General features: G+C 40.2%; 1 protein-coding gene across 15 annotated transcripts in view; it reads left to right on the top strand.

Moving 5' to 3' along the window:
• SYNE1 (spectrin repeat containing nuclear envelope protein 1) overlaps window positions 1-25,955 on the top strand; it is a 494,970-nt gene that overhangs the window by 260,172 nt on the left and 208,843 nt on the right. For all 15 annotated transcript variants that reach the window (XM_040238711.1, XM_040238710.1, XM_040238708.1 and 12 more), the window contains 12 exons: window positions 1,389-1,706; window positions 2,567-2,722; window positions 2,877-3,047; window positions 3,944-4,270; window positions 5,679-5,831; window positions 6,140-6,307; window positions 8,768-8,944; window positions 10,905-11,051; window positions 15,284-15,409; window positions 16,773-16,949; window positions 17,983-18,248; window positions 22,459-24,619. In XM_040238711.1, the coding sequence (XP_040094645.1) occupies window positions 1,389-1,706; window positions 2,567-2,722; window positions 2,877-3,047; window positions 3,944-4,270; window positions 5,679-5,831; window positions 6,140-6,307; window positions 8,768-8,944; window positions 10,905-11,051; window positions 15,284-15,409; window positions 16,773-16,949; window positions 17,983-18,248; window positions 22,459-24,619 (4,347 nt within the window). The remainder of the gene's footprint in view (window positions 1-1,388; window positions 1,707-2,566; window positions 2,723-2,876; window positions 3,048-3,943; window positions 4,271-5,678; window positions 5,832-6,139; window positions 6,308-8,767; window positions 8,945-10,904; window positions 11,052-15,283; window positions 15,410-16,772; window positions 16,950-17,982; window positions 18,249-22,458; window positions 24,620-25,955) is intronic.

The following is a 25,955-nucleotide window of genomic DNA, read 5'->3' as shown; positions in this document are numbered from 1 at the left end:
GTATGGCCCACAAAGCCTAAAATATTTACTATCCAGCCCTTTACAGAAAAAGTTTGTCAACTCCTGAATTAAGGAAAGAGATTATATAAAATTAGCTTTATTTTTTTTAATTTTGGAATAAAATTTGTTTGTGGTTATTTTGATTAATATTTTACCATATAAATTGTCCTTCTTTTCCAATTACAACATTTTTATAGTGATATCATAGCTGAGGAAAGTGTATCTATAGTCTGAACTATAGAAGATCACTATTTCTGGTAAAAGTGGTCAGATATCAGCAATTTCATTAATATTAAAGATTTTTTAAAAATAATATTGTATTCTAAATAAATGTGATGGTACTTTTAACACTCGTGGTGGGATTTGACCTGGCCCCTTTCACCCTTAGATGAGCAGATCAAGTAACACAAGGATATAGTGTTTTGCCAACACCTTTAAGGTTATGATTTTTCTATCAAAAATAGCTGATGCGCTTAAAAACTTGGTTCATACAGAATTCGTAGGGTGCATTTCTGGGACTATGCTTTGGTGGAGAGAAATATGTTTGTACCTAGGAGTACCTGATGGGCGGGGGGCTTCCCAGGGGCTGCTAGTGGTAAAGAACCCTCCTGCCAACACAGGACACATAAGAGACATGAATTCCATTCCTGCATCGGGAAGATCCCCTGAAGGAGGGCATTACAACCCACTCTAGTATTCTTGCCTGGAGAGCCCCAAGGACAGAAGAGCCTGGTAGACTGTAGTCCATGGGGTGGCAAAGAGTCAGACACCACTGAAGTGACTTAGCATGCGTGCACATAACTGATGGGCACGTTGATAATTCAGCCTTGTAGGTTTATATGCCCTGTACCCTCCAGGGCCAACTTCTCTTAACCATCACATTCCCAAGAACAGCTTCAACAAAGAATCCCTCCTTAGCAGAAAGAAGGTCTATTGTTCTTTTCTCAGCTAAAAGTGGAGCTCTGATCCCATTCAGTATCAAATTCAATGTCAAGCAAGAAGACTTAGGCTCTTTAAACAGATTAGGGGCCACAAAATTCCTAGGTTATTAGACTAAACAATAATCCTTTCATCACAGTGCTTTTGCCTCCAAGCTAAAAAGCCAGATTTCAGAGGTTGTTTCTAACATGATTGAGAAAAATACTTCTCACTATGTGTGTGTGTGTGTGTGTGTGTGCAGTTTGACTATTTTAACTGGAAACATTTCAGAATCTCTCTCCTGACTTGGGAAACAGGGTTCAGTGTTAGGTATGCATTTTTTTGTCAGAATCAGCTTGTTCTTTCCTAACGTGAAGTTCAAGAGGGCGCAGTTGGCTTGAGTGAGACGTAGTCACCTGTGCAGGTGTGAAATGTGAACGAGGTGTGACAGCCACGCCTTTCCCCTGCAGGAGCTCCAGGTGCGCTGTGCAGAGGGGCAGGCCCTGCTGAATTCAGCACTGCACACCAGAGAGGAGGTGATACCGTCAGGCATCCCACAGACAGAGGACCGGGCTCTAGAGTCCCTTCGGCAGGACTGGCAGGCTTACCAGCAGCAGCTGTCGGAGACCCGAACTCAGTTCAATAATGTGGTCAACAAATTGAGACTGGTGGAACAAAAGTTTCAGCAGGTAGATGAGTGGCTGAAAACAATGGAGGAGAAAGTGAATCTCAGAACTGGACGTCAGTCTAGCCGAGCTGCCAAAGAGATGCAGTTACATCAGATGAAGGTACTATTGGTGTGAATTCCTGATGTTTGTCAAAGTAGCAGTTGCCTTGCATAGTTTGTTTCTTCAACTATTTAAGTCCAAGGTTTAGATTTTGAAAAATCTCTTTCTTCTTGCAAGAAATTTGATATAAATTACAATGGAGCATTCTTCTGTGAGACATTATTTATTAGAATCCTAAGGTAGTCTATTTTATTGGTAATAGAATATAGTTTAATGAAGTATTTTGTATTTTCCCCACACTTTATTACCTTGCTTGGTAAAGATATATGAATGCTAGTGTTGCGATAATTTAAGTTTATGGTTCTGTCTTGAAATTGCTCTAATGTACTACATTTTTATGCAGATTCAGTGCACATGATCAAAATTACACTTAGGCCTTTGGAATTCATTTTCCTTATTCATCTGTTTTAAAATGTATCTAAGTACAACAAAAGATATAAAATACATGTAATACAGACAGAAAAGCATTCAAACTCGTGTGCAGTTTTATAATGTTATTATAATTTTTTATGAAGGTTATACATGATGCGTTGAAATTATATAGAAATCATTCATAGAAATCATTTTCTAGGAAGAAGAGATATATATACATATTTGTCTTAGGGCTTCCCAGGTGGCTCAGTGGTACAGAATCCGCCTGCCAATGCAGGAGACGTGGGTTTAATCCCTGGGTCGGGAAGATCCCTGGAGAAGGAAATGGCAACGCACTCCAGTATTCTTGCCTGGAAAATTCCATGAGGAGCCTGGCGGGCTACAGTCCATGGGGTCGTGACTTAGGGATTTAAGGGCTAAACAAAATATTTGTCTTACTTAAGAATTCCTCAGATTAAACTTTCCGCTCCTACACGGTGTCATTTCAGAAGTGGCATGAAGAGATCACTGCATACAGAGATGAGGTTGAGGAAGTGGGAGCCAGAGCACAGGAGATCCTGGACGAGAGCCACGTGAGCAGCCGAATGGGTTGCCAGGCCACGCAGCTGACATCAAGATACCAAGCACTACTCCTCCAAGTGCTGGTGAGCGGGCCACCCCGGCTCATTGTAGGCCAGCAGACTTCACAACCCAGACATTCTTCCTTTTACTAACTTCCAGTGAGGGCCCGTATTGATCAAGAAAGGCACAGGCACAGGTCTTTAATTCACTTATTCCATGTTGTCTCTTCTTTCAAAGGAACAAATAAAATTCCTGGAAGAGGAGATCCAGAGTTTGGAGGAATCAGAATTATCCTTAAGTTCCTATTCTGATTGGTACAGCTCTACTCATAAAAACTTCAAGAATGTGGCTGCCAAAATTGATAAAGTAGATAAAGCGATGATGGGGAAAAAAATGAAGACGCTGGAGGTAGGCATGCAAATATCAAAGTTGTCTGCCAACTGTTCATTCTTCTTTGACTGAGATGTTCCCATCTCCCATGTAGAACTGGGAGCATGTATGTTCATCCCTGCCCAGTATGGTTGGTGATCCCTGGTTCCTCATTTCATTCTAAATTCCAAGTTAAGATCACTTAAGCCAAAGATTGCCTTCCATTTACTTATGATGTAATGTTATCCCAATGACTTACACACGACTGTGCACTAAATTCTTAACTAAATTCCAGTTTGACACTAAATATTGAAAAAAAAAAAATCTCGAACTCATGACACTGTGCATTAGTTGTGTTTTAACTCAGAACTCTAGGAGCTCTGTTAAGGATGAGAAAAGCATCAAGTTCTTCCGTAAGTCTCTGATTTGGAAATGATGTGCTTATCAAGATTTTAAAGGACCTATATTGGAAAAGACTCTGATGCTGGGAGGGATTGGGGGCAGGAGGAGAAGGGGAAAACAGAGGATGAGATGGCTGGATGGCATCACTGATTTGATGCACATGAATCTGAGTGAACTCTGGGAGTTGGTGATGGACAGGGAGGCCTGGCGTGCTGCGATTCATGGGGTTGCAAAGAGTCAGACACGACTGAGCAACTGAACTGAACTGAACTGATGTTGAAGTAAAGAAGCTTCTCTTTGCTGGTGGGCCAAATCTGATTATAAACTTCAAATCTGATTATCATCTTCCATCCTGATTGCTGGTGGGCCAAATCTGATTATAAACTTCAAAAACATATGGTAAGGGGAAATTGGTGAACTCAAGAATGGGATTTGCAAGGCTTTTCTTTAAAGGTATGGGCATAATGCCAACCAATTTGAATTTGTTTATTTGTTTGTCTGTTTGTATTACATTTCTTCCCATTCTTTCTCAGGGTTTGCTGAAAGACATGGAGAAAGGCCAGAGCTTGCTCAAATCAACCCGAGAGAAAGGCGAGAGGGCTCTTAAATACTTGGAAGATGGTGAGGCAGAGACGTTAAGAAAAGAGATCCACGACCACATGGAGCGGTTGAAGGAACTGACCAGCACTGTGCGGAAGGAGCACATGACCCTGGAGAAAGGCCTTCATTTGACAAAGGAATTCTCGGATAAATACAAAGCACTAACTCAGTGGATAGCAGAATACCGAGATATTCTACATGGTCCTGAAGAACCCAAAGTGGAGTTATATGAGAAAAAAGCTCAGTTATCTAAATACAAGGTAGTGTGTTGTTCCTGACAGATGCGTGAGGAGGTCACGTAGGACTGACCTGGAGGCACGTGATTTCTGGTGTGTGTGTCACCCTCAGTGGTTACTGGGAGAGGTCCTTAGCATGCCTGTTCTACTGGTGGGGGGCAGGAAGCTGCCTGCCAATGCAGGAGACATAAGCAACACACATTCAATCCCTGGGCCGGGAAGATCCCCTGGAGAAGGGCATGACAACCCAGTCTAGTATTCTTGCCTGGAGAATCCCATCGACAGAGGAGCCTGACAGGCTACAGTCCATAGGGTCGCCAAGAGTTGGACACGACTGAAGTGACTAAGCACGTACACTACGTCAGACTTATTTTTCTATTCAGGTACTATGTCTGTCTGATAGTCAAAGGTTGTATCAGTGGATGGAGATCTATTCTGACAGTGTGATCCAGGTACATGGATCCTTCAGATAAACTTTCTGGCATCAGGATCTCACACCTATAGATTTTCTGTTTCATCTAGAGTCTCTCCTTCATCTTTTGGTACAGAAAGCCTATAAGCAGATCTATGGTAAATTCCAAATGAGACTTCATACTCCTAAGAAAATAAATTCTAATTAACCAACTGTAGGTAAAACATTTTAGAAATTAATTTTTGAAAAAATAAATGATGATATAGATATTGCTATACATGCTATAGATATAAACATTTCACCTGCTCAAATTTGTGAAACAATTATTAAAGCTTATACATGGAATAGTCTGCTTTTAAAATTTGACCCAAATTATTTAGCAGTGGTCTTTAAGAATTACAGTGTGATATCTTACCTCAAAGCTTTTCCTGGTGGAAGCTGTTTCCTCCTCCAGCCAATATGTCTATTCCTGCCCTTGGTTTTTCTGCCAAGCCTGACAGTGTGTCTTTGAAAGTGTAATATAAGAAGCACAACTGCTTCTCCTTTTTTTCTTCTCCCTGAGTTCTTGATATATTTAAATAGCACTTTAAGGCTGTCACAGCAACGTTGCAACTGGAATTTGTCTCCCAAACCTCACATCCAACTCAAGCTACAATTGACTTTACGATTCAAAATCAAAAGATAACACCTCTCTCCCTTCATATAGCATTAAGATTTATTTCTCTGCAGAAAGGAATGAGGTGGAAGCCAGCACTATGCATTATGTTAAATTCAGCCAAATACAATTATTTTCTATACTTCTCTCTGCACGTGTGAGGACTATTCGATGTGTTACTTTGAAAAAACACTGTATTAGCCATAAGAGTCATTTTCTTTTTATTGTTTTACATTTACTGATTTATAAAATATATATCAGATCTTTGTTTGAGATAGATCATCTTATATATGGTAATGCATGTGTCTGTATTCTCCTTGATCACATGAATGAGCTGGCTCTTGTTTTTTCCTTTGTAATTCAAGTCACTTCAACAAACAGTGCTGTCCCACGAACCATCAGTAAAATCGGTGAGAGAGAAAGGTGAAGCCCTCTTGGAGCTGGTGCAAGATGTTACTTTAAAGGACAAAATCGATCAGCTTCAAAGCGATTACCAGGATCTCTGCAGTGCAGCAAAGGTATGGAAAGATCAGAAGTAGAATAAAACTGTGCTGTTTGCCACAGAGGGGGTCTTGACTCCATTTTATCTCTCAGAAAATGTAGCACTGGTATGGGTCAGTATTTTTCCTTTTCATTCAGGTGGGCATTTTTAAATGGCGTAGCAACTCTGTGTGTGTGTGTGTGTGTGTCTGTGTGTGTGTGTAGTAACTTTCTGATGTGTGTAAGTCTACCTACTCTATGAGTTGCCCTGGGATTTCTAAAATGTTAAAGTTTTGAGTAGATTTTTGGCTGGAAAGTCACTTCTAACAGGCACCTGGCTTCACAGGAGCATGTCTGCAGTCTTGAGGCGAAAGTCAGAGACCACGAAGATTATAACAGTGAGCTCCAAGAGGTGGAAAAGTGGCTGCTGCAAATGTCAGGAAGGATGGTGGCGCCCGACCTCATGGAGACAAGCAGCCTTGAGACAATTACCCAGCAGCTGGCCCGCCACAAGGTAGGCCTGATCTCTAAGGAGATGAAGAACACGGGGCGGCTTTGACAGGCATGCCGTGTGTGTGTTGGGGGGTGGGGGTCATCTCTGGATCATAATGACTGTACTTAAAGACTCAGGTCTGACTCCCAAGAATGCCTGATAGTGGAGAACAGTTCAATTTAATATTTAAGTGACTCGACAACAGCTGAATCCTGGCATTCAACTTCTGAACACATTGTAGCATATTTCCCAGCTAATAGTTGTGTTTTTTCTTAAATTTCAGAATATAATCTATATGGAGTAATTTATCAGATAAATTATCTTTATTCTAGAAAAGTACAGCCAAAGATAGGATACAGAAATAGTAGTCAAAGAGTCTAAATTCTAGCCAAAGTCTCTTCTTGCTAGATAGGGGGACATAGCCTCTCTGAGCCTCCTTTTTCTCTTCTGTAAAGGATGATAATGACATCAGTCCCATTACATAGCCACTGTGGTCATCAGAGAAGATAACATATCTGAAAGTCTTTTGTAGACCACAAAGTACAGTACCGATATGCGATGTTCCTATCTTTATTAATATGTATTTTTTAGTAATCACATGTGCCAAATGACAGATATCATATGCTCACAACTTTATGAAGCTATTTTGGTAAGCTTAATGGGAAACATGATGCTAAAGCTGAAGCTCCAGTACTTTGGCCACCTCATGAGAAGAGTTGACTCATTGGAAAAGACTCTGATGCTGGAAGGGATTGGGGGCAGGAGGAGAAGGGGACGACAGAGGATGAGATGGCTGGATGGCGTCACGGACTCGATGGATGCGAGTCTGAGTGAAGTCCGGGATTTGGTGATGGACAGGGAGGCCTGGCGTGCTGCGATTCACAGGGTCGCAAAGAGTTGGACATGACTGAGCGACTGAACTGAACTGAACTGAAATAGCCTCAGTAACCACATGATGGTTCCAATGGAACCACAAGCTGGTTCCATTCTAGCTTGAAGATAAATTGGTTCTTTTCAATATGGCATGTATAATAACTGTTAACCCAGCACCACTGGGGGAAAAAGTGGTGAGCCCTGCACTGCTGGAGGACCATGGTTTCCCTTAGATATCGATGTCTCAGCCTAGGAAACTTTGTGTTGTAATGTGTCTCTAGTCACTAGCATTGTATTGCAGTAAGGAAGTTAGTACCTGACTTGAAAAAGTTGGGTCCCCCTCTCTAAGTGATCTCTGAGAAAGCTCACTAGAGAACAGAGGCGGGAATAGTGTGTGAGCTGGAGTCAGGCAGAGACGGGTCCAAAGCCAGGACTCTGCCATTTACTACTTGTGTGACCTTGAACACATTTTGTAATCTCTCTGTGCCTCAGTCTCCTCATCTGTAAAACAATAATAATAATAAATATTTATCAGGGCTTATATACAGTCCCTGGGCTATCAGTGCTTAAGAAATGTTAACTGGTAAATGTTGTTTTTACTTTTATCAATATAAATATTAGATGTAAATTAGATCTTACACAGTTTAGACATTAAGCTATTAAGTAAATCAGATATCATATTATTAGATAAATTAGACATTAGTTAATTAAATTAAAATATAATTAGGCTATTTTAGACATAAATTCAGAGAAGGCGATGGCACCCCACTCCAGGACTCTTGCCTGGAAAATCCCATGGATGGAGGAGCCTGGTAGGCTGCAGTCCATGGGGTCGAAAAGAGTCGGACACGACTGAGCGACTTCACTTTCACTTTTCACTTTCATGCGTTGGAGAAGGAAATGGCAACCCACTCCAGTGTTCTTGCCTGGAGAATCCCAGGACCGGGGGAGCCTTGCAGGCTGCCGTCTATGGGGTCGCACAGAGTCGAACACAGCTGAAGCGACTTAGCAGCAGCAGCAGACATAAATTATGGCTTCCCTGGTGGTTCAGACAGTAGAGAATCTTCCTGCAATGCTGAAGAACTGGTTTCAATACCTAGGTTGGGAAAAGCCCCTGGAGGAGGGCATGGCAACCCACTCCAGTATCTTGCCTAGAGAATCCCCATGGACAGAGGAGCTAGCGGGCTGCAAAGTCTCAGACATGACTGAGTGACTAAGCACAACACACAGATATAATTTATACCAGGATTATTATTTTTAGAGTTGAAAAATGTATGGACATCTTTTTCACTGGTAATATTTCCATAGAGCAGATCTCTAACTGAGGTCAGTCTTATGAATTCACTCTTAAAGGTTACTTCATCATTCTGTGTAACTTAGTCCATTATTGGAAGATCCCTGAAAGTATACATTTTTTAATTTAATTTGTTGATATGAAGACACTGAGACATTTATTTCATTGCGTTGATACCAAGACAAATTGCAAAACTCTTTTAAAAACATCTTAAACAGTGAGATAATTGATCTTAAACTTTCTGTTTGGTGAATAGAATATTTAGAGACTAAAAATGGAATAATGAGAACTGCGTATTTGTTTCATTTTTGAAGGCAATGATGGAAGAAATTGCTGGTTTTGAAGACCGTTTGAACGACCTTAAAACTAAAGGTGACAATTTGATCAGCCAATGTGCAGATCACCTTCAAGCGAAACTTAAACAAAATGTACACTCTCACCTGCAGGGCACAAAGGACAGTTATTCAGCCATCTGCAGTACAGCCCAGAGGGTAAGTACTGCTGGAACATTCTAGAATGATGAAGAATTAAGGAGAAAGGCTGTGCAGGCTGAAGGTTTTTTAAAATAGTTTTTATGCTTCACCCTTTGGATAGATTTCCCAGTCTATGTGTACACAGAAATAACATATTATATATTTGATTAATGTAATGAAGTAGTGAATTTCAGATATTTGGTTTTACGCAATCCCTTTATTCCATGAATTGATTACGAAAAAAATTTAACTTTGTTTGTTTTTATTTGCACACCATCAATACTTCTAATTTGCCATTTATTCTATAACACCAAAATAAATTTGTTCTGTAAGTCTCACAATAATTATTTTCTTTTTAACCCTCTGCAACCCAGGTTCTAATCTAATTCAGTATTTCTGTGTATTCATATAGAAATTGAGAAAAGAAGAAAGCACTAATTTTGAAGTATACTTCAGTGGGTATTCTTCCAATAAAATGAAATCATTAGTGTTATAGATATAAGTCTAAGATAAATAAGAATTGCCTTTTTTAACAGCAACTAAGTAAAATTAGTGGATCACTTCTTATTATTCTAGAATTTATAAATGACACTGAGAAAAATCCATGTATTTTTGTTGCTGGGCTATTGAGTAAGAACTGGAAAAATATAAGTGACACAGGGAAAATTATTTGTGTTCATTATGATACTTAAAAAATGCAGGATATTAGTTGATCCCTAGACTTGGAAAATTCACTTTCAAACTGTTTATTTAAAAAAAGAGGGATAAAGGAGTCTAACAGTAACTGCAGAAGATGATGAAGGGGAAGGGGGAATGAAACAAGGAAAATGGCAACATGAAACTTTCTGGTGAGCTCATTCATTCACTCACTCAACAGAGATTTATTGAATACCATCTTTGTAGCAGGCTTTTTTTGTGCATTAGGGATATAGCTTAATTTTTTTTTAAAGGTGGTATATGTTTGAAAGACAAACATATTTTAGAAATAAAAGTTTAAAAAGCAGATGAAATTCTAAGAACAGAGTCAGAACCTTAAATTTAAGTTTGCAAAAATGTTAAAGAAAACAAAATACCTTTTTCTTTTTAGTTCTGCTTGAAATAAAAATAAGGGATATTCCCGATAGATAAAGTAATTAATAAATGAAAGAGAAAAGCAGAATTCAGGATTCCTTCTGTTGTCTCAATAACCAAAGAAAAGTCAGTCTAACCTCATATTCTTTTCTTTCCTTTTTTTTTTTTTTTTTGATGAGGAACTTGCTTAAAAAACCATCATAGGTATATTTACCTTGGTTTCAAGGAAACATGTAATAGTTTCTCAACATGTCTTTATGGATAAAATGAAAATTGTTTGGCTGGTTGAGGAACTATTAATTGAAATGACATATTAGAAAATGTTGGATTTTTCTGGATATATAATTTTGATTATTCTGGGTTATTGTTGTCCTGGAATATTGCTTCTGAATGAAATAAGGGCATCAAACTCTTCCCTCCCCTGTGTTATAATTTAGTTCCAATTTACCCTACCCCTAAAAAGGAAGCATTTCAGCTGAGAGATATTGGTTATCTTTTCATAAACTGGCAGTTTATCGTTACTTTTAGTTCCTCATTTAAACAAAAAGGGCAACTTTATACAATCGGGAGAAGCTGAAAAAGCTTTTGGTTTAGGTTTGACCAATTTACTTCAAAGATTCTATACATTTTAACACATTTCTACTGTTATATTAACCCTTCCCAGCTTCTCTTTCCATAATCAGGATATTAGTGTTGTAATGCATGGGTTGAGAAGTTAGAAACTGGGGCATGGCCACGTGCTTTGCAACGTTTTGGAACATAGGCAAACTCCATCGAAGTGTGTCTGATGTCAGGGAGCGTGGTGAACGGGGACCCATTTATGGTGGATTTGCTTCATTTGCTTCTACTGATATTTACAGCAATATAAAACAGCTCTCACAACTGCAGCATGATTATTCTGTCTCAGGTGTACCAGAGTTTGGAACATGAACTTCAAAAGCACGTTAGTCGACAAGACACCCTTCAGCAGTGCCAGGCCTGGCTTTCTGCAGTTCAGCCAGATTTAAAGCCAAGCACGAATCCCCCTCTTAGCAGGGCAGAAGCTGTCAAGCAGGTAGTTTGTGATTCCTGAAAGTTTATATTACACTGTGATTCATTCATTTGATGGAAACATGTTAAATACTTGTTATGTGCCAATTGTGCTGAATATCAAAATATAAATAAGATCTGAGCTTCACATTCTAGCCAGGAAGATGAACACACAACTAAGGATCAATCTGGTAGAATAAATAGAGCATGGGCACTATGGCCAAAAGATTGCTTCTAGTACCTACTCAGTAGGGTCACCATGGATAAACCGTTGAATTTATCTGTGCCTTAATGTCCTAAGTGATTATAGGACGGAAGGTTATGAAGAAATTCAAATGCCATGCCGTAATGTACCTGATTTGCTAACAGAAAAGCAAAATTAGCCTTTCCACCTTTTTTGGCACAAAACAAGTAGCTTATTAATTATCAGATGAATGCTGAATGAAATATTGTCATGTAAAGGATTCTGTGGCATATTAATTTGACATCTACATGCTTAAAATGTTGCTGCTGAGATTTCATCAGAATATTTGAGATATGTTTTTAAAACTTTTGAACTAAGCAACTTTTCTATGTGGTTCAAAGAAAATATTTCAAAGGTATTTAATTATAAAGGTTATTGCTGCCAGATATGAAATAATAGTAAAAATTTGATTTTTTACCTCAAACTGAGATTAAAATAATATGCTTGTTCATTTAATTCACAAAGAGAATGTGTTCAGTTTATATGCCCCCCAAAGTATGCCTTTTGGCTTAAATAATTTACATTATTTAAGTCATGAAATGATTCACAGAAGTGCACCTATTATACCTGGTAAAGAATAGAATCTGGACAAATATAGACAGAATCTGGACAAACAAATCTAGACTTTTCTTGAATCAAGAAATGAATTTAAAATTGTCTGCATTCTGCCTTTTCATTAGATTGTGAGTTTCTTAGGCCATTTATTGTCTTATGGCTATTTGTTTCCAATGTAGTTTATTCAGAACAATCCAGACCAAAGCTTGATTTTTCTCCTTTGTTCCCAAAAAAAAGAATTAAAAGAGAGGGGGTAAAATAGTATTAATCCAATGAACCTTTCCTAGAACAGGAGGTTTCTTCGTCTCCCTGCATTAGCCACGATTGCAGGAAGACACTGATCCTTCTAGGGGCCCAGATTCAGTAACTGTACAGTTTGGTTTCTGCTTCCTGCTCTTTCTGCACTATTTCTCAAAATAGGCTGCCCTCTAGAGAAAACAGCCAGAGAAGAGAATGAGAAGTATTGGAAACACCAAATCAACTGCTTCTACGGTCTGCAGTTGACTTTGGTCATGGTCCCAGACGCACTGTGTACCCTCTAGGGCCTCCCACATGGTAAACACTCAATACATATGTAATGATAACATAACCCCCACTACCACTAGTCAATGACAGGCTGATTGGATTCCATAAGAATGTCATTTGTTTTTATAAGGCATGACATGTAAATTTGGGAGAATAAGAAAAAGTCCTATTAGATTTGGCTTCCCAGGTAACTCAAATGATAAAGAATTTTCCTGCAATTTGAGAGACCTGGGTTCGATCCTTGGGTTGGGAAGATCCCCTGGAGAAGGGAATGGCAACCCACTCCAGTATTCTTACCTGGAGAAATACATGGACAGGGGAGTCAGACATGACTGAGCTACTAACACTTTCACTATCAGATTTGCCCTCGAAGTTGATTTTAGCAAAAATCTTCTGAAACTGTTTTGTCATTGACAATCAACAAGTTGCTTCCAATGTTTTTAGAATCAGGCCAACTCTGTAAATTTTAAAATAAATCACTATTTTTTTAAGTAAATACATTTATAAAATAAAAATTCTGATATCTTGTTCTCTTCTTATATCCAAAAGCTGTTTGGGACAGATAATGTTCTCTGAGTCACAGGTACATGGTGGGGTGCTTTAGGTTAGCAGCTAATGATGCTAATGGGAAGTGAAATACCAGTCAATTTGTATAACAAATAAAACTTTAGATGTTGCTTTTAACTTAATGGGAAATTGATCTATGCTTATTACATCTACATGAGAATGATGTGCCTGGGCAATCCACACAGCTCAGAGAAAAAAGACACTAAGATAAAGGTCAAAAAGTTATGCTGCCTTATTAACTATGATTTTGGAGAATCATCTAATGTTTCTGTAGGTCAACTTTATCCTAAACAACTTGCAGTCTATACCTCTTTCCCCATTTATCACAAAGATGTAGTAAGAACCACTTATCACAACATCTGCTATCTACCACCTTCCATCAGGCCATCATCAATTTTCATGTGACATCTAAAGTAGCCTAAAAACTGGTCACCTACTTCCACTGTTCCTGTCACCCCTTACTCCATAGTAAGCATGATTTTTTTAAACCTGTGTTGGATCATTTCTCCCAATACCTTCCAATCACATGTGTGCATGTTCAGTTGCTTCGATTGTGTCCAACTCTTTGAGACCCTGTGGACTGTAACCCACCAAGCTCCTCTGTCCATGGGATTCTCCAGGCAAGAATATTGGAGTAGGTTGCCTTGCTCTCTTCCAGGGGATCTTCCTGACCCAGGAAAGGGTACAAATATAAAACTATTTGAATTTACAACTCTTGCATTGGCAAGCAGATTCTTTACCCACTGAACCACCTGGGAAGCCCACCTTTCAATCACACTTAGAATAAATTCCAAATTTCTTACTACAGTCAATGAATACTTTGGTTGAATAATTTGTTTTCCAAAACTGAATATTTGCTAATAAGGAGGCCACTTTTCATAATTGCAGTTGAGATTAGACTGGTGGTTCTCAACCAAAAAAGAGAGGTGGTTTTGTTGCCCAGGGGAAATTTAAAACAGTCTCTGAAGACAGTTTTGGTTGTCACAACTATCATTGGTGGGGGATGTTCCTGGTATCAGCCAGGGATGCTGTTGAACATCTTGCCATGCACAGGACAGTCCCACAGCAAAGAATGATTTGTCTTCAGATGTCAATAGTGCCACAGTTGAGAAGGCATAAAAATATAAACTCTGCAGATTGGGATGTATGGTCAGTGTCCCTATGAGGTCCTCCATGCTTTGGCCCTTGCCTACCTTTTAGTCTCTGCTCCTACCTAGGTCCCTCTGCTTTAGCCTGGAGCTTTGCACTTGCTATCACCCATCACCTCCGACTGCCTGGAATGCTCTTACCCCATGGCATGACTTGCTCCCTCTACAACTCAAGACTCTTTTTCAGAGAGGTCTTGGGGATACATTCATCCCAAAGTAACAGTGCTTCTTCATTATATTAATACTTCCCTACCCTTACCTTGGCCACTTGATGCAGAGAGCTGACTCATTTGAAAAGACTCTGATGCTGGGAAAGATGGAGGGCAGGAGGAGAAGGGGACAACAGAGGATGAGATGGTTGGATGGTATCACTGACACAATGGACATGGGTTTGGGTGGACTCCGGGAGTTGGTGATGGACAGGGAGGCCTGGTGTGCTGCGGTTCATGGGGTTGCAAAGAGTCAGACACGACTGAACTGAACTGGACTGAACCCTTCCCTTACTCCATGGTGTTTATTTTATCACTACCAAACACTGCAATGCATATTTGTTTCTGTGTTTATGTTTTATCTGTCTTTCTCGTGTAAGCTCCACTGGAGGAACAGTTTTATTTTGGAGACTGCTGTGTTCCTACCATCTAAAACAGAGCCTGCAGGGCCTCTAAACATCTTCAAAGAAACACATTTCTCTGTGTTTCTGTGTGTAAATCAAGGATTCACCTGGAGATGCCTTTCTTGGCCTTATGAAAAGGGAAGATACGATGTGAATTTTCTGCAGAGAAAAAGAGCCCAGCCATGGGCATTTTCACCAAACTCCAGTGAAACCTACAAATGCACAATAACCTTTTATGTCTACAGAATATGCAAAAACATGTTAAGAAACAGACCAGACTAGTCTATTGATTCTCTGAAATTGAAAACAAGCTAGAATGTGAATAATCTGAAACAATTGTGGACAGTTCTTGGGTGTTCCCCTTTCCCAGAACTTACAGACTAATTAGAATAAGAAATGGCTGGTGGATAAATGGCTCCCTGCCAGTGTGCTTTGAAAGCTTTCTTTTGAGTACTTAATATGTGTCATTTATAGCAATTGTAAAAACACTGAGTATAGCAAGATTATTTTTGAAATGTCAACAAAACACGCAAATGTACAAATATTTGCTATCTAAATATAGCTTGCCTCTCTTGCACTCTGACAATTTTTTTTTTTTTTTTGAGGTTAAACACTTCAGAGCTTTGCAGGAACAAGCAAGGACCTACCTAGATCTCCTTTGCTCCATGTGTGACCTGTCAAACTCTTCAGTGAAAACCACAGCAAAAGACATTCAACAAACAGAACAAATGGTAAAAAGTTAAAAAAAAAAGTGACATTGGATATGTCTGTTTGATCATATTCTCTTGCTCGCACGTTGCTGCTGCTGCTGCTGCTGCTAAATTAGATGTGAAAAAAAATTCTCCTTAGATTATTCTTGCTATAACGCTCCTTCAGGCATTATAATAAGTATGTATTGAATTTCAACTGAGTCACAGAAAAATAGGCACACTTTGATACTGACGCCTCTGAATTGGAACTGAAATATTTAGTCCCACTGAACTGCTGAACATTTGTGCCTCTTTTCTCTTCTCTTTTCTCTTCAATTAGCATTCTTCTTCTTTTTTCTGATCGTTTTGTTGTTGTTGTTCTTTTCCATCATTTTTCTTTAGGTCATACTTAGTAAGTATGAAAGGGTCATATAAAGTGTGTATGAAAGGGTCGTACTTAGTATGAAAGAGACTCCTGATGCTTACATTCTCTTAGGATAGCAAATATTTGTCATGACCCTTCTAAGTCATTGGCAGTGGCTGAGGGTGGTGTTGATAAGGATCCTGAAGCTGTATTTGGGCTTTTTGGACAGTTGTGATGAATCAGCAGTACCTGTGAGCAGCGGATAGATGGCACCATAGAGGTCAAGTGCCTTCTGCTGTTGCCTTAATCTCTGCAACTCAATGTGTTTGGATTAAAAAAAAAAAAAAAAAAAACCCGGTTTTGGTATTTAATTGATTAAATATTCCAGAAGAGTAAAATATTCTAAAGTAAAAAAGAAATTAAGATAAATCATTATAATATAAATAATTAAAATAGCATTTTTTTACTTTTATATTTTACTGTGTTATCAGAGCAAGTCTGTTTTTAAATCTTTAAGAAAGATGATATAGCTTGTATATTTTTTACAGAAATTATTTATTGAAAAAAGTTGCATGATTTCAAAAACCAGTGAAGCAGATCTAAACATATATCCAAAACATTAATTACTCAGTGTTCTATAAGAGGTGTCAGCAAATGTGTGATATAGAACAATATAAGTCTTTTCTAGTTAACCCCAAGATCACACTGAAGAGTCTGTCAAACAGATGTGTCTACTGAAATGCCCAATGTGAAAAAGCATCAGGGCAGCTTCTGACCTAATAAATTGGTAGAACTTCTAAAGCCTCACAGTACTGATTGAAATCATACGGTATAAGTCTTCGACACTTAAAGTCTTTAGAAAACCAAAACATAAAGTCTGTTTTTCTTGGAGCAAATAATTTGGGGGGGATTTATCACTGTGTGTGTGTGTGTGTTTGTGTGTGTACCCAAGTGTTGGTCTGCATACATGGACAGGCTGATTCACTGAACATAAATGTTTCTGTCTATTGCCACTGACTTTTGCCTCTGTGTTTTCTCCAGATTGAACAAAGGCTTGCCCAAGCACAGAACCTAACTCAGGGCTGGGAGGAGATCAAGCACATGAAGGCTGAGCTCTGGATTTACCTCCAGGATGCCGATCAGCAGCTGCAGAATATGAAGAGGAGGCACTCAGAACTAGAGCTAAACATCGCACAGAACATGGTGTCTCAAGTAAAGGTAGGAATTCACATGTCTCCAGGGGAAACAGAGGCAACCAGCATGGGTATGTGTCAGACAATCCTTACACATAGTTAAAGAATAAGACAGAACCAGAACCACTTTCATTTTGTACCAGAAGAGTACAAATCAGAAAGTCAACATTCAGATATTTTTTGGAGCTCCCGTTGGCTATTTGCTTTGAAGGACATTCACTCTGTAGCTTGTTTATGAACAAAGCAACTATAGTTCAGCTGGCAGAACCAGAAGGCTGTATCATTAAATAAACACAGAGCCTTACTATTTATTAGCTTCTCATCACAAAAATTGCTAAAGCTGTAGGACTGTAAATGTATCAATTTATTAAATGTATATTTAGGCACTTCAGTGGTTGGGACTCGGCGCTTTTACTGCTGAGTCCTGGGTTTAGTCCCTGGTCAGGAAACTAAGATCTTGCAAGCCACATGGCACAGCCAATAAATAAATGAATATAATATGTAATATATATGTATTAACATAGCTAACTTAAATGTAATAAAATGTTTATATATTTAAAATGCAATAGAAAATTATTAAATTAACCTGATTGGAAGTTGTACCAGATTTTTAACAAACTTTAAGATTTATATTTTCCCTGTGATAATCAGTCATTTATATTTTCTGCTGGAATGTTGTCTCCAGCAGAAGACATACCTCCTGGAGATAAATTAGATTTTTTTGAAAATCATGAACCTTAAAATTTTTTAGAAAACTAAGGATACACTATAAGATAAAATGTTAACTTTCTCTCATAGTGACTACAATATTGTTCCACATTTATCAGTTTTTCTTTTTACTTTCTGAGTAACACAAGAAGATACCACAGTTTCCCTTTGACTCTTATATACTTAGAAATTTGTGTTTGTAAGAAAGCATGATGGCTTTCTCTTGGTCCCTCAGTATACATTCTTCAGTTACTTAAAGTGTTCCGAGGTATTGTATCTGTGCTTCAATCTGTATTTATTTGGGGAGTGGGTTATAAGGTATTGTTTATTTTATTGTTGTTATCCTTTAGGATTTTGTTAAGAAGCTACAGTGCAAACAGGCATCAGTGACCACTATTACAGAGAAAGTGGATGAGTTGACCAAGAAGCAAGAGTCCCCTGAACACAAGGAAATAAGTCATTTAAATGACCAGTGGCTGGATCTGTGCCTTCAGTCCAACAATCTGTGCTTGCAAAGAGAAGAAGATCTCCAGAGAACACGAGATTACCATGACCGTATGAATGTTGTTGAAGGGTTCTTAGAAAAATTTACTACAGAATGGGATAACTTAGCCAGGTAACAGCGGTTCTCTAGTGGGTCACCAAAATGCTAAGCCAGAAATTTCTTAATTCTATAAAAATCAAAAATATCTTTCTTACATTTTAAACATCCATTTTCTATCATGGATGCATGAATCAAATTTAAATACTGATAAAACATTATTAAGAGTCTAGTGTGATCATATGCACACAGAATCACAATTTTCCTCACCCAATATTACTTTAAGCAGTGAATAAAAGGAAAACGTTTGAAAACAGCACTGATTCTACCTGTGACCTCAAGGAATATTTCAGGGCTATTACAAAACTTTGACTTTAAAGTACATCCCAAGAATATTTCTAGTTTTAATTACCTGTTGTGGGACTCTGTAAATTGAGGACACGAATCCTTCTTGAAAGAAGTTCCATAGGTTTCTTGCCAGTTCTGTGAAGTGACACATTCTGTGTAATTCAGTCTAGTTTTTTCTTGTACTTGTGGTATTCTAGAACTTAGTGAATAATCTGATGGCTCAGATGGTCAAGAGTCTGCCTGCAATACAGGAGACCCGGGTTTAATCCCTGGGCCGGGAAGATCCCCTGGAGAAGGAAATGGCTACCCACTCCAGTATTCTTGCCTGGGAAACCCAGGACAGAGGAGCCTGGAAAGCTGAAGCCTATAGAATCACAGAATCAGACATGACTAAGTGACTAACACTGTTTCATTTTATAGCAACTGAACACCTCTTCACTTTTTCTTTGAAAAGGATTCCCTCACCACCCACATCAGTTCAGTTCAGTTCAGTTCAGTTCAGTCGCTCAGTTGTGTCTGACTCTTTGCGAACTCATGAACTGCAGCACACTAGCCCTCCCTGTCCATCATCAACTCCCGGAGTTCACTCAAACTCACATCCATTGAGTGGTGATGCCATCCAGCCATCTCATCCTCTGTTGTCCCCTTCTCCTCCTGCCCTCAATCCCTCCCAGCATCAGAGTCTTTTCCAATGAGTCAACTCTTCGCATGAGGTGGCCAAAGTACTGGAGTTTCTGCTTTAGCATCATTCCTTCCAAAGAAATCCCAGGGCTGATCTCCTTCAGAATGGACTGGTTGGATCTCCTTGCAGTCCAAGGGACTCTCAAGAGTCTTCTCCAACACCACCGTTCAAAAGCATCAATTCTTCGGCACTCAGCTTTCTTCACAGTCCAACTCTCACATCCATACATAACTACTGGAAAAATCATAGCCTTGACTAGATGGACCTTTGTTGGCAAAGTAATGTCTCTGCTTTTGAATATGCTATCTAGGTTGGTCATAACTTTCCTTCCAAGGAGTAAGCGTCTTTTAATTTCATGGCTGCAGTCACCATCTGCAGTGATTTTGGAGCCCCAAAAAATAAAGTCTGACAGTTTCCACTGTTTTCCCATCTATTTCCCATGAAGTGATGGGACCGGATGCCATGATCTTCGTTTTCTGAATGTTGAGCTTTAAGCCAACTTTTTCACTCTCCTCTTTCACTTTCATCAAGAGGCTTTTTAGTTCCTCTTCACTTTCTGCCATAAGGGTAGTGTCATCTGCATATCTGAGTGATTGATATTTCTCCTAGCAGTCTTGATTCCAGCTTGTGCTTCTTCCAGCCCAGCGTTTCTCATGATGTCCTCTGCATATAAGTTAAATAAGTAGGGTGACAATATACAGCCTTGACGTACTCCTTTTCCTATTTGGAACCAGTCTGTTGTTCCATGTCCAGTTCTAACTGTTGCTTCCTGACCTGCATATAGGTTTCTCAAGAAGCAGGTTAGGTGGTCTGATATTCCCATCTCTTTCAGAATTTTCCACAGTTTATTGTGATCTACACAGTCAAAGGTTTGGGCATAGTCAATAAAGCAGAAATAAATGTTTTTCTGGAATTCTCTTGCTTTTTCCATGATCCAGCGGATGTTGGCAATTTGATCTCTGGCTCCTCTGCCTTTTCTAAAACCAGCTTGAACATCTGGAAGTTCACAGTTCACATATTGCTGAAGCCTGGCTTGGAGAATTTTGAGTATTACTTTACTAGCGTGTGAGATGAATGCAATTATGTGGTAATTTGAGCATTCTTTGGCATTGCCTTTCTTTGGGATTGGAATGAAAACTGACCTTTTTCAGTCTGGTGGCCACTGCTGAGTCTTCCAAATTTGCTGGCATATTGAGGGCAGCACTTTCACAGCATCATCTTTCAGGGTTTGAACTAGCTCAACTGGAATTCCATCACCTCCACTAGCTTTGTTCGTAGTGATGCTTTCTAAGGCCCACTTGACTTCACATTCCAGGATGTCTGGCTCTAGGTGAGTCATCACACCATCGTGATTATCTTGGTTGTGACGATATTTTTTGTACGGTTCTTCTGTGTAGTCTTGCCACCTCTTCTTAATATCTTCTGCTTCTGTTAGGTCCATACTTTCTGTCCTTTATCAAGTTTATCTTTGCATGAAATGTTCCCTTGGTATTTCTAATTTTCTGGAAGAGATCTCTAGTCTTTCCCATTCGGTTGTTTTCCTCTATTTCTTTGCATTGATCGCTGAGGAAGGCTTTTTTATCTCTTCTTGCTATTCTTTGGAATTCTGCATTGAGATGCTTATATCTTTCCTTTTCTCCTTTGCTTTTCGCTTCACTCCTTTTCACAGCTATTTGTAAGGCCTCTTCAGACAGCCATTTTGCTTTTTCTGCATTTCTTTTCCATGGGGATGGTCTTGATCCCTGTCTCCTGTACAATGTCAGGAACCTCAGTCCATAGTTCATCAGGCACTCTATATCTATCAGATCTAGTCCCTTAAATCTATTTCTCACTTCCACTGTATAATCATAAGGGATTTGATTTAGGTCATACCTGAATGGTCTGGTGGTTTTCCATACTTTCTTCAATTTAAGTCTGAATTTGGCAATAAGGTGTTCATGATCTGAGCCACAGTCAGCTCCACAGAGTATTATATGGAATCTTTCTATAATTCTGATCACTATGATTTATTAAAATCTTTACTTTTTCTGCCCAGATTTAGTAATTTGTAGCAATTAAAACTGAAAACATATTTTAGGTGTAATTCAATTGTGGGTTTTTTGTTTATGTGGATTTCTGTTTTAGGGGAAGTACACTACTTTCTGATTTGTTTGCTTTTTTTTTTTTTTTTGATGCTCAACATGTTACTAGTCTTTGGGATAAATACAGTGTCAGCAAAAGCCTGTATTTCAGACTGACAGTAGCACCTGGGTCTGGTTAACCCACAGACATGACAGAGATAATATGTCCATGGCAACCCACTCCAGTATTCTTGCCTGGAGAATCCCCATGGGCAGAGGAGCCTGGCGGGCTACCGTCCATAGGGTTGCAAAGTGTCAGACAGAACTGGGTGACTAAGAGCAGTACAATATGTCTCAAACGGAAGTCATCATATACTCTCCCAACACTCTTCCTCATACTTCAGAACTGACTGTTTTGTAAGTGAAAAAGATTCTAAGATTCAATTTTTCTTATGTGTGTCTTGTAGTCAACGGAATGAGAATTCTTTGCATTTCACACTTACTTTTAAAGCTTCTAATGATATATAAAAAATATCTGAGTTATACCAATGAGCAGCTGTTAGAGCCATTGGTTATAGCTTACACATGGCATATTGTCTGCCACGGGATTGTTTGCTGGAACTTCTCTCAGGAAAGCACAGAAATCACAGATCATTTAACTCCTCTCAGTGCCATTATCATGAATACAGTAGATCAGTGTTTCTCAGTATTTTGTGTTTCCACAAATCATCAAGGGGTCTTGTTAACATACAGTTGCTGTTCTGATGATGAGAGCCAGAGGAAGAGGCTACAAGTACCTGTCAGATGTGATGAGAGGGCAGCCTTAGCTAAAAGATGAAGAGCAGAGAAGTATCTAGGCAAAGTATCTTGATTCAACTTCTGCTATGGAAGTACATGGGTCTTATATTCTATAATGGAGAAGGAAATGGCAACCCACTCCACTCTTGCTTGGAGAATCCCATGAACAGGGGAGCCTGGTGAGCTACAGTCCATGGGGCCACAAAGAGTTGGACATGACTGAGTGACTAACACTATATTTCATAGTAACTACAGAATCTCTGTCAATAAGGCATGAATTGAGTAACTCTAAGCTAAGAACACCCACTTAAAGAAGATGGTAATGTGCAATTTAACATGATACAAACAAGCACAGATATGGACTAAAGTTAACTTGACTTTATGTGTTTTAATATAGATCTGATGCAGAGAGTACAGCTGTTCACCTGGAAGCTTTGAAAAAGTTGGCCCTGGCATTGCAGGAGAGAAAGAAGGCTATTGAAGATCTGAAAGAACAAAAGCAGAAAATGATCGAACATCTGAATTTAGATGACAAAGAATTAGTCAAGGAACAGACAAGTCACCTTGAACAACGCTGGTTTCAGCTAGAGGACCTTGTTAAAAGAAAAATCCAAGTGTCCATCACCAACCTGGAGGAGCTCAGTGTGGTTCGGTCCAGATTTCAGGAGCTGATGGAGTGGGCGGAAGAGCAACAGCCCAATATCGCCGAGGCTCTTAAGCAGAGCCCCCCACCTGACATGGCTCAGAACCTGCTCATGGATCACCTTGCCATTTGCAGCGAACTGGAGGCCAAACAGATGCTCCTGAAGTCTCTCACAAAGGATGCTGACAGGGTGATGGCTGATCTTGGCCTCAACGAGAGGCAGATAATCCAGAAGGCACTGTCTGATGCACAAAGGCACGTGAGCAGTCTCAGCGACTTAGTGGGCCAGAGACGAAAGTACTTAAACAAGGCTTTGTCCGAGAAAACCCAGTTTCTCATGGCGGTGTTCCAGGCGACCAGCCAGATTCAGCAACACGAGCGCAAGATAATGTTCCGTGAACATATCTGCCTGCTACCAGATGACGTGAGCAAACAGGTGAAAACATGTAAGAGTGCACAAGCCAGCCTCAAAACTTACCAAAACGAGGTCACTGGACTTTGGGCCCAGGGTCGCGAGTTAATGAAAGGAGTCACAGAGCAGGAAAAGAGTGAGGTACTAGGGAAGCTCCAGGAATTGCAGAGCGTCTATGACACCGTCTTACAAAAGTGCAGCCATCGGCTACAAGAGCTGGAGAAAAATCTGGTTTCTAGGAAGCATTTTAAGGAAGATTTTGATAAAGCCTGTCACTGGCTCAAACAAGCAGATATCGTTACCTTTCCTGAGATCAATCTAATGAATGAGACTGCTGAGCTGCACACACAGCTGGCCAAATACCAACACATTCTCGAACAGTCTCCAGAATATGAAAATCTCCTACTTTCCCTGCAGAGAACTGGACAGGCCATCCTGCCCACGCTGAATGAGGTGGACCATTCCTACCTCGACGAAAAGCTCCATGCACTGCCCCTGCAGTTTAACGTGATCATTGACTTGGCTAAAGACAAGTTCTATAAAGTCCAAGAGGCAATGCTGGCTCGGAAAGAATACACCTCCTTGATTGAGTTGACAAGCCAGTCTCTGCATGACCTCGAAGACCAGTTCTCCAGGATGAGCCAAATCCCCGGCCACCTGAGTGTAGAGGAGGCTCTGTCTCTTCAGGAGATCTGGCGAGCTCTGGGTGGTGAGGTGGCAGGCCTCGCCGAAGCCATGGACGAACTGAACCAGAAGAAAGAAAGTTTTCGCAGCACTGGGCAGCCATGGCAACCGGACAAGATGCCGCAGCTCATCACCCTGTACCACAGGCTTAAGCGACAGACAGAACAGAGGGTGAGCTTCTTAGAAGACACCACCAGTGCTTACCAGGAACACGAGAGGATGTGCCTCCAGCTAGAGAAACAGCTAGAGGCTGTGAGAATGGAGCAGTCCAAGGTGAACGAGGAGACGCTGCCCGCAGAGGAGAAGCTCAAAGTGTATCACTCCCTGGCGGGAAGCCTCCAGAATTCCGGAATTCTCCTAAAACGTGTCACCAGGCATCTTGAAGATCTCGTTTCACATCTTGACCCCGCAGCTTACGAGAAAGCCAAGCATCAGCTCCAGGCCTGGCAAGAGGAGTTAAAACTGCTCACCTCTGCCATTGGCGCGACAGTGACGGAGTGTGAGAGCCGCATGGTGCAGAGTAGAGACTTCCAGACAGAGCTGAGCCGCTCCCTGGATTGGCTGAGGAGCGTGGAGGCGGCCCTGAGTGGACCGCTGTGCCTGGACCCAAACCTGCGGGACATCCAAGAGGAGATCAGAAAGGTCCAGATCCATCAGGAGGAGGTACAGTCCAGCCTGAGGATAATGAATGCACTGAGTAACAAGGAGCAGGAGAAATTCATGAGAGCCAAGGAGCTGATCTCCGCTGACCTACAGCGCACGCTGGCTGAGCTCTCAGAGCTGGATGTGGCCCTGCAGGAAGCTCTCCGCACCAGACAGGTGGGTGCCGTGGGGCTTCTGCTCCATTTTTCTCACTTTGCTTCTTTGTAAACAGGTGTGGGGCTTCCCTGGCAGCTCACCTGGTAAAGAATCTGCCTGCAAGGTGGGAGACCTGGGTTCGATCCCTGGGTTGGGAAGATCCCCTAGAGGAGGGCATACCAACCCACTTCAGCGTTCTTGCTTGGAGAATCCCCATGGACAGAGGAGTCTGGCGGGCTACAGTCCGTGGGGCTGCAAAGAGTCAGGCATGAAGCGAGCAACTAAGCACAGTAGCAAACAGGTGTGAGTTTTTATGTTCATGGTATTCATTTCAAGTGATTTCCATGTTGATATGACTTTCGTTTTAACACAGGAACACCTTGGTTCTCTCTCTCCTTTTGGAGAGGTAATAAATAATAGAGTGGGTGCTAAGTTGCTTCAGTCATGTCCAAGTCTGTACAACCCTATGGACCTTGGCCTGCCCAAAAGTTTACTTGCTTTAATACCTTGGCCCGTTTTCCCCACATCTGTTCTCAGTCCTTCTGATTCTATGGAATTTCAACCAGCCAAAATATTCCAAGATGTGTATTTTAATTCATTCATCTGTAGATGGACACTTAGGTTATTTCTATACTTTGACTATTGTAAATAGCACTGGTATGAACATGAAAGTACAGATTTCTCTTTGAGGTAATGATTTTGTTTTCTTTGGATAAGTACCCAGGAGTGAGATTGCTGGATCATATTGATGGTTAATTTCTGGAGGAGTTTCCATACTGTTTTCCATAGTGGTTATACCAGTTTACATTCCCACTGGTATGGTTATACTCCTTCCTACCTGAGGAACTGGGTCTTCCCAGGTGGCACAGAGGTAAAGAATCTGCCTGCCATTGCAAGGAGATGCTAGAGATGTGGATTCACTCCCTGGATCAGGAAGATCCCCTGGAGGAGGAAATGGCAACCCACTCCAGTATTCTTGTCTGGAAAATTACATGTGCAGAAGAACCTGGTGGGCTACAGTCCATGGGAGTGCAAAGAGTCAAATGTGACTGAGAACACACACTACCTAAGGCATTATTTCACTTTGGTGAATATTCATTCTACCACATATTGCTAAGCATTATACTTTTTCTTTAGAGAGAGGACATTTCAGAACCATCATAAATTTCTATTCTATGACCTTTCTTGTTTATTTTAACTGAGATAATAAAATTATAACAAGAAGAGCTGAAGGGAAAGTAAAGAATAGTAAAAAACAAATGTCACCAGCTTATCAATTCGCTTGCAGACATACCACCACGAGACTGAGACCTGAAAAGAAACAGAAGGTGTGAACTATTTTCGGGAAACACATTGC

Source organism: Oryx dammah, unplaced genomic scaffold (assembly GCF_014754425.2).
Source record: "Oryx dammah isolate SB20612 unplaced genomic scaffold, SCBI_Odam_1.1 HiC_scaffold_4, whole genome shotgun sequence".
Taxonomy (NCBI): Eukaryota; Metazoa; Chordata; class Mammalia; order Artiodactyla; family Bovidae; genus Oryx; species Oryx dammah.
Note: the sequence above shows the minus strand (reverse complement) of the source record. Positions and strands in the feature narration are given on the sequence as shown.